The sequence below is a fragment of the Epargyreus clarus genome, unplaced genomic scaffold (assembly GCF_041222505.1).
Source record: "Epargyreus clarus isolate Ecla_fem2 unplaced genomic scaffold, WU_Ecla_fem_2.2 ptg000004l, whole genome shotgun sequence".
NCBI lineage: Eukaryota > Metazoa > Arthropoda > Insecta > Lepidoptera > Hesperiidae > Epargyreus > Epargyreus clarus.
This window is the reverse complement of record NW_027332212.1, coordinates 3448927-3463215: the sequence shown is the minus strand read 5'-3', so window position 1 is coordinate 3463215 and position 14289 is coordinate 3448927. Positions and strand designations below refer to the sequence as shown.

General features: G+C 36.8%; 1 protein-coding gene across 1 annotated transcript in view; it reads left to right on the top strand.

Annotated features, from left to right (window-relative positions):
• Window positions 1-14289, top strand: part of LOC140756999 (fibroblast growth factor receptor 4) — a 125094-nt gene that overhangs the window by 110410 nt on the left and 395 nt on the right. The window contains exons 10-13 of the mRNA XM_073092551.1: window positions 303-456; window positions 3202-3453; window positions 5444-5636; window positions 13787-13998. Of these exons, the coding sequence (XP_072948652.1) occupies window positions 303-456; window positions 3202-3453; window positions 5444-5636; window positions 13787-13998 (811 nt within the window). The remainder of the gene's footprint in view (window positions 1-302; window positions 457-3201; window positions 3454-5443; window positions 5637-13786; window positions 13999-14289) is intronic.

The following is a 14289-nucleotide window of genomic DNA, read 5'->3' as shown; positions in this document are numbered from 1 at the left end:
AAAAAATACCCCTTACACTTTCGAAAATCCATATTATTCTACATTTTTAACGTAAAATCTTCATTGCATGAGTTCAACGATTTTGATAGCGCGTAATCTTAAAGGAAAAATAATGAGAAAGAATTATGAGATTGCATCACAAACATACATTTGTAAAAAACAATGACAGAGTTAGAGTATTGGATTTTTAAGTTTACTCGAGTCTATTTTAATTTTCAGTACCTACCATATTTCCTTTCACTCCCTTACGTCAATTACATTCAGTATACTTTATGTAAAGTTTATTTCTATTTCCCCCACAGACTGACGTAAAATCAGGGGACGGTTGGGAAGTGAGCCCGACCAGAGTCCACCTCGGAGCGCTGATAGGCAGCGGGGCGTTCGGGCGAGTCCACATCGCACAACTGGACATGCCTGGGGAGGACACCGTCACTGTTGCTGCGAAAATGCTCACTGGTAAGCTCTTTGGCAACCCGCGTGGTAAAGCGGTCACCATGCCGGACGGAAAAGGTTGTGGGTTCAATACCCGGCCAAGCAAACATGAAAATTTAGATCAAAGGTCTAAACTTATTTCATATGTCGCCCATTTTTAGAAACGCTATTTTTCTAACGCCACGAAATTTTGTCGAAAAAAAAAATCTTATATCAATAATTTACGTATATCAATAATCTCTGTCAAGGTAACAATATAGCTAGAAAAAGAAGCTTTGCAAATAGGTAACCTCTACATTTGGTCAATTTAATTATAACGAGCTTATGCCCGCGGCTTCGCTCGCGTTACGAAGTAATATTTTCATCCCCTATTTTATCCTCTTGGGGGTAGAATTGATCAAAATCCTTTCTTAGCGGATGCCTACGTCATAACATCTACTTGCATGCCAAATTTCAGCCCGATCCGTCCAGTGGTTTGGGCTGTGCGTTGATAGATCACTATTAGTAAGCCAGTTACCTTTGAGTTATATATAAATATGTAGATTAACGAATTTGCCATCGCTCTTAAAGCACTTCAATGCACCTCGAATTTTTGACTACGACTGGAAATTATCGCCCACTTTGAGAAACACTAATTAAAATGTTATATTCGTGTTTTTACTCTTAAATTGTTTACAATACGTCAGCATCACATAACCATTTCCCATTGAAACAATGTGTTATTGCGTACATGTAATTTCATACATATTTATTTTGCAATGTTACTAAAGAACATCAGCGTTTTGCATACAATTAACTTACTTTTCAATTTATGAGGTTTATTTAGGCTTCATATAGCAGTGATAGCCTAATGGTTAAGTAACTCGGCCTCCCTATCGAGGGGTCCGAGGTTCAAAACTCAGGCACGCACCTCTGCTTTTTCAAAGTTATGTGCGTATTACAAATTATTTATCACTTGCTAAACAGTGAAGGAAAACATCGTGAGGAAACCTGCATACTTCAAAGATTTATAAAAAATCTAAAGTCTAAAATCTAAAGGTATGTGAAGTCTACCAATACGCACTTGGCCAGCGCGGTGGACTATGGCCTAATCCTTCTCATTATAAGAAGACACCCGTGCCCAGCAGTGGGACCGTAATGGGTTGATGATGATGATGATGATTGAGACTTCAAACGTGTTCGGCGTTTACGCGAAGATGTAATAAATGTAATAATTAGTAATTAATTTTAATTGACTGATTACATCTGCGCGCTGGCGGCAACGGTGCTGAATTATAAATTAAGATTTGTTTATCTAATTTATTATGTTTAATTTAACGTTGAAGGAAAAGATCGCGAGAAAACCTACAAGCCTATTTCTCTAAGGATTTTCTTTTTATAAGATTGATGTAGAAAAATATGTCCATCAGATGGAAAGTAGTCACTACAGCCCATCCATCCATCCATCCATCAGTCTTTTGAGGTCCACTGCTGGACATAGGCCTCCCCTAATTGGTGCCACTCCAACCGGTCCCGTGCCCCTTGGAATCCAGCGGTTTCCCGCCGTCTTCTTCAGGTCAGGTCATCGGTCCACCTGTTCGGACTACCGCTACCGCCCACGGACAAATACATCTAAGTCAGAGGTTCTACCCCAAGCCTATCACAGATACATTGTCACTTCTGGGGACTAAGATAACTAAGAAGACTACTATATGTAAGTCAGCCGACATCCACACCATTTCACAGGATCCCAAGAACTGCTTTAAGAATTAGGTATGACGTTGGTACCTAGCTCCTCGGTCGAACCATACTTCTCCTATCTCCTATTTATTATTATAATAACAGCAATTTTAAGTGCTGCTGTGTTCTGGTTTAAAGGGTGTGGTAAGGGAAACATCATTTTCCAAGGCATTCCAGCTTAGTCCTCAGGGGCAGCGGCGCATCTGTGGCTCCCCTCTGGTGGGAATCTTGTCTGGGGATGATTCTAGATTTCCATGGGCGGCAGTAACTACGTAACATACCTAAGATAGACTGCTTGTTTGTCTGCTACTTCTATATTATATATGAAAATGTTGCTTTAATACAGACATCCATACTTGAAAGTTTGAAGTACATCAACTTCTACAACAAAACACAACTCTCGGTTTCAATTAAGAGAATTATTTACATTCAAAGAGCACGAAGCAAGTCCTAATGAATTTTGCGCGTGCACAATTAGCATTACATAAAGAAGATCTAGGAAATGAAAGTCCGTGGTTCTATTCTCGTTGGAGAGATGTCGTTTCACTGTGTGCGTGAGCGTTGACCCTCACGACGCTATTACGCTTAGTCCAAATTAGGTTACCCTTTGAAGTCACTTTTTTTTGCGCGGGAAGGAACAAATTAGTATCTTTTCAGCAAGTTACGGAAGTTTCGTGCAACGGTTACGGAAGTTACGCATCTTATGATGTTAAGTCCTAACTTTAAAAGAAATATAATATAGGTACTTACAGGAAAACAAATTAAACCTGTACGATAATTATATTACCTTTAATACCTTTAATTACCTTTAATTATATTGCCTTTGAAGTGGACAGTTCAAATATTTGACTCGTAAAAACAATAGTTTTACCCCAGTTCTTGAATAGTTGATTAAACTTAAGAAAAACATGAAGCTCGGAGATACTCTCAGAATACGAAGAAATAATACTTTCCTGTGTCCTTTTATACATATTTACCATCATCGAATCCAAAGCCCGAAACAAATCGTTTCCATGACCGCAGTGATACTCAATGCTCCATCTCCAACAGACCACGCAACGGAGGAAGAAATGCAGGACTTTCTCCGGGAGATCGCCATGTTGAAACACGCCGGGTCACACAAGCACGTGATACGATTGGTGGCGTGTTGTACTCTGCAGCCGCCCTACATCGCCCTGCTGGAACACGCGCCCAGGGGCGACCTGCTCAGCCTGCTGCGAACTGCTAGAGGGAAGCGGAACGTGGAGGTGGAGAAGACGTCGCGGTCGGACAGCGGCGTTGGCAGACCTTCGGAGGCTGATAGTGAGTGTATCTATAAAATAAACATTTTACTAGGTACCTACATGTGATTTTAACGAGGTGTGGTTTAAGTAAAAAAAAATACTTTATTTGCCATAAACAAATTCAAACGTTTTTTACTTAGATTTTTTTATTTAGACTTAGATAGACATGAAAGCACACACGTATATATCGGCATTAAGTTAATTTCTAAATATATGCTTAATGTCCATGATAAAGGTAATAGATAAACTAATGGATCGAATTACAACTCCAGAGAATTCACCAATGCAATGCCAGCTCTATAAATTATAAACAGAGCTCTTTTTGCACCTCATCGATTATTACTCTATTATAACGCTCAGGGGAAATTTACAAATTGTTGATGTTGGTAGGACTCGTTGTAATTGGACAAAGACAACTGCTCAAGACAGCTCAAGTAACTTGTACTTCTTATATAATGATTACTCGTAGTTATTACGTCCACAATGTTATTTTATACTTTATTGCTAGTTAACAAAGCGGAGCGGAAAGAGCCGAAAGTTTTTGACAGGGCCCAATAAGACAGGAGCAGGAAAATACATTTTCGGTACAAAATAACAAAGTATTTTCAAGCTCAAATAATGTGTTTGTCATGTTTAACCTCTGAATACCTTATTATGTTATCGGTAGCGCCTGCCATTTTCCCCTGATCAAAGGTTTATTACATCAACATTGTGAACGATACTTACTGTTTAAGATAAGTTTGGCGCTGATAAATAATTAATGCTGACGGGAATATGAAAACATGCCTACATTACCTTCAGTTGTGAAAGCTTTTTACGTTGAGGATTTTCATCTAAGTACAATCTACGTAACATTTGCCTCTGTATCACGTAATTCATTTATTCAGCGTAATAATATTACTATTTGCATACATTTCAAATCAAACTATAACTATAAATTTATGCACTATGTACAAGAAAAATACAAACAAAAATTGAACCATCCCTATATTATATAATTATAATTAAAAAAAAATAAGATAATATAAAGAGTCTGACTGACTTAGTACTCGATATACAAAATTCTATTTACATAACGAAATGATTGTTTTACCTGAAACCTTAGTAACGCCTGCCATTTTTCCATGAGTTTAATTACATCAACATCAAGCGAAATTGCTTGATAGGTTTCGCGTTGATAATAATAAATTATTTTTAATTATTATGAAAATTGTTATGAACAGCAAAGAAAGATATAACCTTCTCGGCCTATAACTTATATTACAGCTCCCAAGACTGTTTATAAAGAATATCAATTCGCCTGCCACTTTCAATGCGCAAAGTTTTATTACATCAACATTGGCAGTGTAAAAGTTTTGTTAAAAAATATGTAGGCGTTGAGTGATACTTCTTCACACATGGTATAGGGTGCTTTTCGCCAGAGATATGTTTGGTAGCTAAGTGGTGTGCGAAGTCAAAGCTAAGGAAGTGGTGCTAAGCTAAGCGAATAAGAGGTAATAAGAAAATACTACAGTTACAATGGTCGCAATACTTAGGTCCAATCGCAATACTTAGTTACTAGAGCTGAGCTAAGAGAGTAAGATCTGTAATAAAGATGCTTCATCTATACTGGTTGCAATCTTTAGCTTAGTCTGTAGCTCCTGTCGTCGCACTCCGCCACTTGCAGTGAGAAAATCTCACTTAACAGAGCTAAGCTGAGCTGAGCTTAAACTTATGGTTAAGTATAGTCCGCGCCAAACTGCTAGTCCTCTCTGAAGTGGTTGTGAGCAGGTGTAGCCAAACAATTTGCTATGGTCACGCGATTCATTCTATATTCAGAGCGGACTAGCTGTTTTACGCGGATTATACAATAACTAATTTACAAATTATAAATATTTTAAAACGCTTATTCTACTAATATTCCGCGCACGCACACATAAACATGTGTACATCCACACATACTACCCTTCTAGAAACAATGTCTGTAAAAGTAAGCATAAACTTCGCCTAATTGTCAATTCCTCCCCCAGCGGAATACACAAACCTAAGCGACTCAGACCCAACGCTGCCAGACGAAGAGAAACTGTACACCGACGCGCCGAAGAGCCGGGACCACTACGTAGCAGAGCCGGCGCTGCAGCTGGACTGCTCCACCATGCGAGAGTACGCGCTGCAGGTCGCGCTCGGCATGCGACATCTGGAGGCTCGGGGCATTACGCACAGGTTAGTGCAACTCATAAATATTCATTAGGTTTTGACAGTGATCATTCGGCTTCAACGAAAGCGTTATTTTTTTCGCTGATTTTTCTGCTTATAAGTACATAGTTTAGTCTTTAGTATGACACGTATCTGAATAGTTTACTGATAAATGAAATAATTTAGATTCATTTGTGCAGTTAAGAAATATTTTTTGTTTCTAAAGCCACAGAGTAATAATAACTGAAAGTATTTCATAGCTACCTTAACTTCACACGGATCTTTTATTTTTATTTAATGAAAAACATTAAATGTGTAGGTACACATAGGTACTTATTAAACCTATATGGGCTATTTGAAATTCCATTTACTTTAATTCCATACTGCGAACTGATACATATTTTTCAAAACTAAAAATCAATCTAGTAACTTTGCGATGAACTTTCTCTAAGGATCTCGAACAATCTCGCCTCGAAAATCGTTTATCCTGAGGATGTTGACTAGGACAATGGTACAAAATTATTAAAATAGTGTATTGTCATCGGTTTTTGATCATTTTTCAAAATTTTGTATTAAACTGAACATTCAAAGTGGATAGAAATCGGGTTCAAAGATTCCGATACTCTGTTACGTATATACATACATACATACATACAACCTAAGCTAATAAAAGCGTGTTAAAAAAAGTCCACACGAAGTCGCGGCGGCAGCTAGTTAAATGTAAGCCCGGGAGCGCCCGGGAACACCCCTGTTCGTGGAATATGCCCGAATTTTCCCGGTACCCGTGTCTTCCCGAATTTCGCTCCACAATAAAATTGTACGTTAACTGAAATTACCCGTCAAATATTCTCCCAGCGGCTTCAAGGACGAATCATTTTCGCATGAACTTGTTTAGGTATTCATTTTTACGGAGAAACTAACTAGAATTTCTGTGAAGAATGGCCTCACAGACAGAGAAAAACTGGCATAAATTTAAAAATAATAAGAAAATGGTAAACTGTTTTATTACTATCAAAACTAAAGTCTATCCTTGAGCTTTTAAATGGCGTAAATAGACTAACAAGAAAATGAGTCCAAAGGCTTGACATAGTCGAGTCGAAAAAAGTTACAGGTATTTTTCTATTTTTCTCGCCTATACTTAGCAATGGTTTCGACTCCATAGACGCCTCTCTCTTAGGCCTTAGACACATTTAAAATCATTTGGATAACCCATGGACGTAAACTTACTTTCCTAATATTTCGTCATTTCATTCTTAAAAGAAAAGACAAGTTATTAATTTATTTTCTATTAGATACATTCTAGATTTAAGTCCGTAACTTCGATTCAAATTGAAACTATTATATTTCTGGATTCAACCTATAATAATATAGATACTTTCACTTTAAAGAAGGTATCTATGTCTAATGTTACACGTGTTGTAATGTATACTTTATGCTCATAAATATTCCGGGAAATTGATTAAAGAAAACATTTTGTAGGGATCCCATCACGAATACGGAATCCTTACAAAGAAAACAATAATATTGAATATTTTATCCCATATAAACATACAATTAAAACGTGATACCTATGAAATATCAATAATGTTTTTGATCAAGCCAACGACATCAAACTTTTGATACTCCGAGCCGAATAAATGTGCCTAAAGGATTGTCAAACATTGATAGTGATAGAAACCTCCATGGTTCAACTCCGGCGGCACCACCGCCACACCTATTTCTGCCTTATGAAGCGCTATTGTGTTCTGGTTTGAAGGGTGTGGTAAGGGAGACATACTCTTCAGAGTCATTCCAGCTTAGTCCTCAGGGGTAGCGCGCATCTGTGGCCTACCTCAAGTAGGAAACTAACTCTGGGGTTGCTTACAGATATTCATGGGCGGCAGTAGTCATTTATCATCAGGTGGACTGCATACTCATCTGCTACCCCAAAATTATATAAAAATCGACAATATAGTTTCGTACAGTCATTATTTCATTAAAATTACAAGCTTTTATTAGGTATTTTTACCTAAATGAACCTAATGAAGGTGGGACTCTAAATTTTATCACAATCAGTCCAGTCGTTTAGGAGGAGTTCAGTGACATACACACGCAAATAAGAAATATACAGGGTGTCCCGTAAGTACCACGACAAACTTGGGGAGAACATAGGTGAGGGTCTGACCTCTCTGGGAAAAAAAAATTACCTTACTAAAAGTGTCACCGTTTTTGCACTATCAATTGTTTTAGATTTTTTGAGAAATTCAGCCCTCTTCATCTTCTTTCGTTAACTGCGTGTACAAATTTGGTGATGCAGTGTTTATTTTTTCTGTTAAATACTATCAGATAGTTGGTCTATCATATTGAAATGTAAATTGGTTAAAAGATGTCAAGGAACCATGAAAAAAATTGTGACATTATAGATTTTAATTTTTTTACTATTTTTCCCTCAACTTTGACTCGTCGCGGTGAAAAAAAAATGTACTGGACTATAAGTGTACACTGCGCAAAAAAATATGTCCAGTTAATAGAGATTTCGAAAAGGTACGACACTTACTATTTAAAGGCGAAGAAAAAAAGTTAAGGCCGTTTTTGCATGAAAGGGACTGAAACCAACTAAAACGTAATAATCGAGTTTTCATTTAAATTACGGTTTCTACCGACTCACAACGTGCCAGGCAGTACTAAATCACATTATTTCCTAGTAACACACTTAAAAATATCATTTTTAATTTGTAAAAAAACAATTAAGTAACTAACTAACAAACAAAGTAATACAATTTATTAAGTCAATTTTTACCTACTTTGAAGTGTCATTTCGAAGTGAAACTTCGTACATGTATGTAATTTGAATGACAATATCATAATTTGACATCTTAGAACAGATCTGATGATGGAGCCAGCAGGTGCATGGTTCATTTCTTAGTAAATCCCTCGAGTTTGGGCTAAATTGGTAAGAGATCTACCATCCATATCCTGGCTCCATCATCAGATCTGTTCCAAGATGTCAAATTATGATATTGTCATTCAAATTACATACATGTACGAAGTTTCACTTCGAAATGACACTTCAAAGTAGGTAAAAATTGACTTAATAAATTGTATTACTTTGTTTGTTAGTTAGTTACTTAATTGTTTTTTTACAAATTAAAAATGATATTTTTAAGTGTGTTACTAGGAAATAATGTGATTTAGTACTGCCTGACACGTTGTGAGTCGGTAGAAACCGTAATTTAAATGAAAACTCGATTATTACGTTTTAGTTGGTTTCAGTCCCTTTCATGCAAAAACGGCCTTAACTTTTTTTCTTCGCCTTTAAATAGTAGGTGTCGTACCTTTTCGAAATCTCTATTAACTGGACATATTTTTTTGCGCAATGTACACTTATAGTCCAGTACATTTTTTTTTCACCGCGACGAGTCAAAGTTGAGGGAAAAATAGTAAAAAAATTAAAATCTAAAAATGTCCCAATTTTTTTCATGGTTCCTTGACATCTTTTAACCAATTTACATTTCAATATGATAGACCAACTATCTGATAGTATTTAACAGAAAAAATAAACACTGCATCACCAAATTTGTACACGCAGTTAACGAAAGAAGATGAAGAGGGCTGAATTTCTCAAAAAATCTAAAACATTTGATAGTGCAAAAACGGTGACACTTTTAGTAAGGTAATTTTTTTTTCCCAGAGAGGTCAGACCCTCACCTATGTTCTCCCCAAGTTTGTCGTGGTACTTACGGGACACCCTGTATATATAAAGATTAACTACTCGGAGTCTTCATCCCCTTGATATTTTGCCCGGGAAAAGAAGGTCACCTCGACACCCAAATAATCCTTACCCATTTCGTAAACATGGCCCTGGTATGAGAGTATATACTTAAGTATATTATGATATGTGAGTTTTGAAACACCACAAAGGTAAGACGTACTATATCTATGCTCAAAATAATAGGCGCTTTTTCCAATCCTACGGCTTTGTCAACACAGTGGGTACAAGATTATCCGGGTATCAAGATATCCTCTTAGCCCGGCCAAATCCTTAAAGAGAAAAATAACCCATGGTTTAATATTATTTTAAAATAATAAGAATATTAATTGAAACGGCAGTAGGTATAATAAAAGCTAACTTAACTATTGAGAATCTATATAAATATCTGGGTAGTTTGAATATTTGTTCTTGGTCTGGGCCGACTTCTGAAAGAAGACAGGTTATCAATCCGTCGCGCATATAATATGTAGGTATGTTTTTTGTAAGTGTCTGCCTGTACATAAACGCCACGTGAATATCTCTATAACTAGAAATAGCCGCAACACTAGCCCACTTACGAGCCGAGTATTTTTTATAAAATTGGAGCAGTAGTATATGAGCTTGCAGTTCAGCTGATAATAAGCTAAAACCACGAAAGCCCATCATAGAGCCAGCCGGCCAGCCACTCTTAAGGACAAGACAATTGCCTCATATAAGTAAACTGATATTCACACCCTTCCACAGAAAAGCAAGAACTACTACTCTAGCTAACAGTTGTGGCGGTGGTACCTTCCCTCTCTTTCCACCTTACGCATTTTTCTACTCCATTTACGATCAACATGAACCACCGATACGAAAAGTTGTAATAATAATTGAAACCACATAATTATGTCGCCAAAGAAAACACGAAGCGAGCGGAAATCTCGAGGCTGTACCGGGAATTCTGGGGAATTTTCCACGAACCCACACGGCGACCCGGATCGGTAGCTCCGCTAAGTTTATTTTTATCCTGCCCGGGGCAACTTACATCAACAATTGGATAGACGTAATAAATTAAGTACATCGGTACTTAGTAATCTTATTAAGCGAGTTGATGTTTACGCTTATAAATGAAAAGGTTTTGTACACATAGCCACACATTAAGGTTTTATGTATCGTGTGTGCTGTGGGCACACAAAGATGAATCCACAAATATCCAGACACAACAGAAATCTAAGTTCGTCATTTCGATATCTGTCTGGCCGGGGGTCGAATCCGGGACCCAATTCGTGTCAGACCGGAGTGATGACCGCTTCGCTACATGTAACGTAAGTCGTCAAAATCTGTTCTATATATTTGCTTGATACGTATGGCTATAAGCTTATAAGAATCCCACAACTAAGGGAGGCCTGTACCCTCCATATTTCTCCGTTGATTATTTTTTTTAATATTTAAAACTAGCTATAAGGCAAACGGGCCATTTGTAGTAAACTCAATGGTCGTCATGAAGGAGAGCTCTTTTGGCACCTTTTTGAAAAGACCCATATCATAAAACTTTAGGAATGCGATGATGAAGATTGGTACGTTGTAGTGGACCCATGTCACTTATGGACCGACTTCAACCTTTGAACTATTACAGTTTTAGATAAAATATTGGTATATTAGTCAACATCTACCACATAACACATAATATTTCTATTTAAGGTTTCCTACGTGTATATACTCTAATAGCTGACACGTAACCAGCTCCACATTACCTTCCCGAGATAAATCCCGTGATCTAAAATTCCTTTCAAATTTAATTACACCCAAACGACACTCTACACCCCACTTTGTCTCTACATACAACATTAAACAGTGTAAACACACCTAATTTGCCTCCACATGTCCCAATTTGTAAGGTTAATTAAAATGAAATGGTTTATCGTATCACATAATTTACGTTTTAATATTAGATTTGAAGACGGCGTTGCTTACGTTTAAATTAAAGTTGTAATTTAATATTTTGTAACGGCAATGTTTAATTTGAAAATATGTGAAGCGTCCGAATTAGTTCTCAAAAGAAACAACGCCTCTGAAATCAATTTTAATAAAGAATCTTGTTGTGTCTTTTTTTAAGAGTATGATAAAGTTTGAAGGTACCCTTCACATAATATGAAAAAAATATAATAGAGTTAATACCCCGAAACCAACTTAATATTGACTTAGTGTCCAGTCTTCTCCAGTCAACCTTCAGTCTTACGAGAGGGAGAAAAAAATACTCGTACATAGTTCCTGTAACATAAGTAAAATAAAATAGCTGCTATCTGCATATTGCTAATATTTTTAGTAGGCGCTTTGTAACATCGCACTTTACTCTGTTTACAACTATGTTACATCTAGACTGTTAGATCTTCAAATTCCTATGAGGGAAAGTACGGTCTTGATGTAATAAACATTCACATTATTCAGTATTGAGTTTAAATTTTCACCTTGTCAAAATTGTTTTCAATTAACTAAATTAAATCAATTCTTAAGAAACCATAGTAAAAGAACAATTACCTACCGTGCCAATTACAGCAATCCAAGATAATCTTATTTATATTTTGTTTGCATTATGCTTACAAAAGAATAAAATAGTAACATAACGCATATTCTACGCATGTACGATTTATTAAGCGAAATTGTTGCATTTGGACGAGGTGAACATATGTATTTTAATCATAGATAAGTATAGATATCCCACCACCTTGTAATTGAAGGAAGCCATTAAATGGCTTAAACGGCTGACTTTTCTGTCAGCCATTTAATGGCTGTCATGGTGTAATTTACGCGGAACAATGCCAACATGCGCAGTTAAGACATGAAACCGAAGAAAAAGTGCAGATAAATATCGTTTCATTCGTAAAAGATCTAAAAACCACATTTTTTAAATATTTTTCAAACACGAAAATAGATGATAGTGACAATTTCAATTGTCAAAACTGGTTACATTTTCTTGTTAAGAGTGATCTTTACTTATCTATGAGTTTAATAAATAACTAATAACCTACCTACGTAAGCCGTAAATGCTTAACTTTATAAACGTTACTTCAATTTTTACCTCAAAAATTAGGTTGCCCCCTAAAAAATATAATTTAATTATTTTCCAAACGAAACGATTTCCAAACTTTTCTCCTTTTATCTAAAACCCTTCAAAGTCTTTATAGTTTACTTACCTATCAGATAATGCTACAAAAGCGACGGCTGGGAAAAAAGCCTCGTCTCTAACTGATAACAACCTAGCAACGGTTGCTAGGCGACGGAAATCGAGAAAATCCATAATATTACACCGATATTCTAAAACGACTCAAGCAAACGAATTTCATCGTTGAAACGTTGTCCAAAGGTACACCTTCAAACGACAAGATATTTTCTTCGTAGCAAGTTATATTCTACTACAACAAAATTATGAGGGATAATGTGATTTAAAACAATTAATTTAGTGTCAGTAACAGATGTTTTGGCTCTGCCAAAATAAATTTTGATAAGTTATTTAAATAATTACGGTCGCCAGTCAAATATTCTGAATGCCTGAGGGCTCGATCAACTGTTTCGATAACCCAATTCTAGACAGACGCTCTCGAAAATTATTTGGATCCCTAAATTTTGTAATTAATTCAGTTACGTGTAATACGTAGACAATAAATTAGGTTATTAACGTCCCACTTTTAAAGTAAATCCGATAAGAACTAGGTATAAACATTTTCCACATTATTTTCATGACACAAACACAAATACTCATAAACTTTGATTTAAGACTATGATCTAAGTTCTTGATATAAATTACTGCCTCACCGGATTACTTGCAGCAACAAACAAAGGGTTTATGGGATTACTATAACTTCTACAGTGTCAATTATATATTTTGCATAAGCAAAATATACCTTGAATGTGGTAGAACTCGACTCCGGCGGCACCACCGCCACACCTATTTCTGCCTAACAACAGCAGTGTTAGGCGCAGCTGTGTTCCGTTTAGAAGGGTGTGGTAAGGGAGACATACTTTTTTGAGGCGTTCTAGCTTAGTCCTCAGGGGTAGCGGTGCATATGGCCTCAGGTAGGATTATCTAATCCTATCTCGAGTTGCTTACAGATGTCCATGGGTGGCAGTAGCCATTTACCACCAGATGGACTGCATGCTCGTCTGCTACTCTTATATTATAAATAAGTGGATCGCTATTATTTTTTACGATTTGTATTATAATGGCACTATGCGGAAAATATATTTATGTAGGTACATATTCAAGCAAATATTTGCTTCCTGTGATGAATGTAGGTGTTTATACTTATAAAAACTACGCCAGATATTTTGATTTGCAACAAAATTTGTCAATAAATGGAATTTTGACTTATTTGCGCGGTTTTTTAATTTTTCTTATTGCCACCATATGACAGAAATTGGCAAAATATTAACTGTGTATTAAAAAACGTTGTTTCACAAATTCCAGGGACCTGGCCGCTCGTAACATCCTGGTAGATGGCGCTGGCGTCCTCAAGGTGGCGGACTTCGGTCTCTCGAGGTCGGGAGTGTACGTGCACACGAGGGCTCGCCCGGTACCCCTCCGGTGGCTGGCCCCGGAGGCCATATTCCACTCACAGTACTGCAATGCTAGCGATGTTTGGGCGTTTGCGGTCTTGCTGTGGGAAATTGCTACCTTAGGTACGTTTATGAATTAATTTATGTATTTTTATGAACCAAGAATAATATTGTAATATTTCTTTCCGAAACCGACAGTGGTTTGTGGTGGTTGAGTATGCTTCCCAGTTCTGAAAACCAGCCCACGACAGGGATAAAAAAGGTTCAGGGGGGAGCTTTTAACTTAAGAAGGAAATGTCTTCACATTGGTCAAGCAGAGTCATAATATACTGCTACGCGACTCCACTCCCAATTTGGTCGAGGAAGGCATAAATTAATGACTATTTACCTATACTGACAAATACTTCACGATGT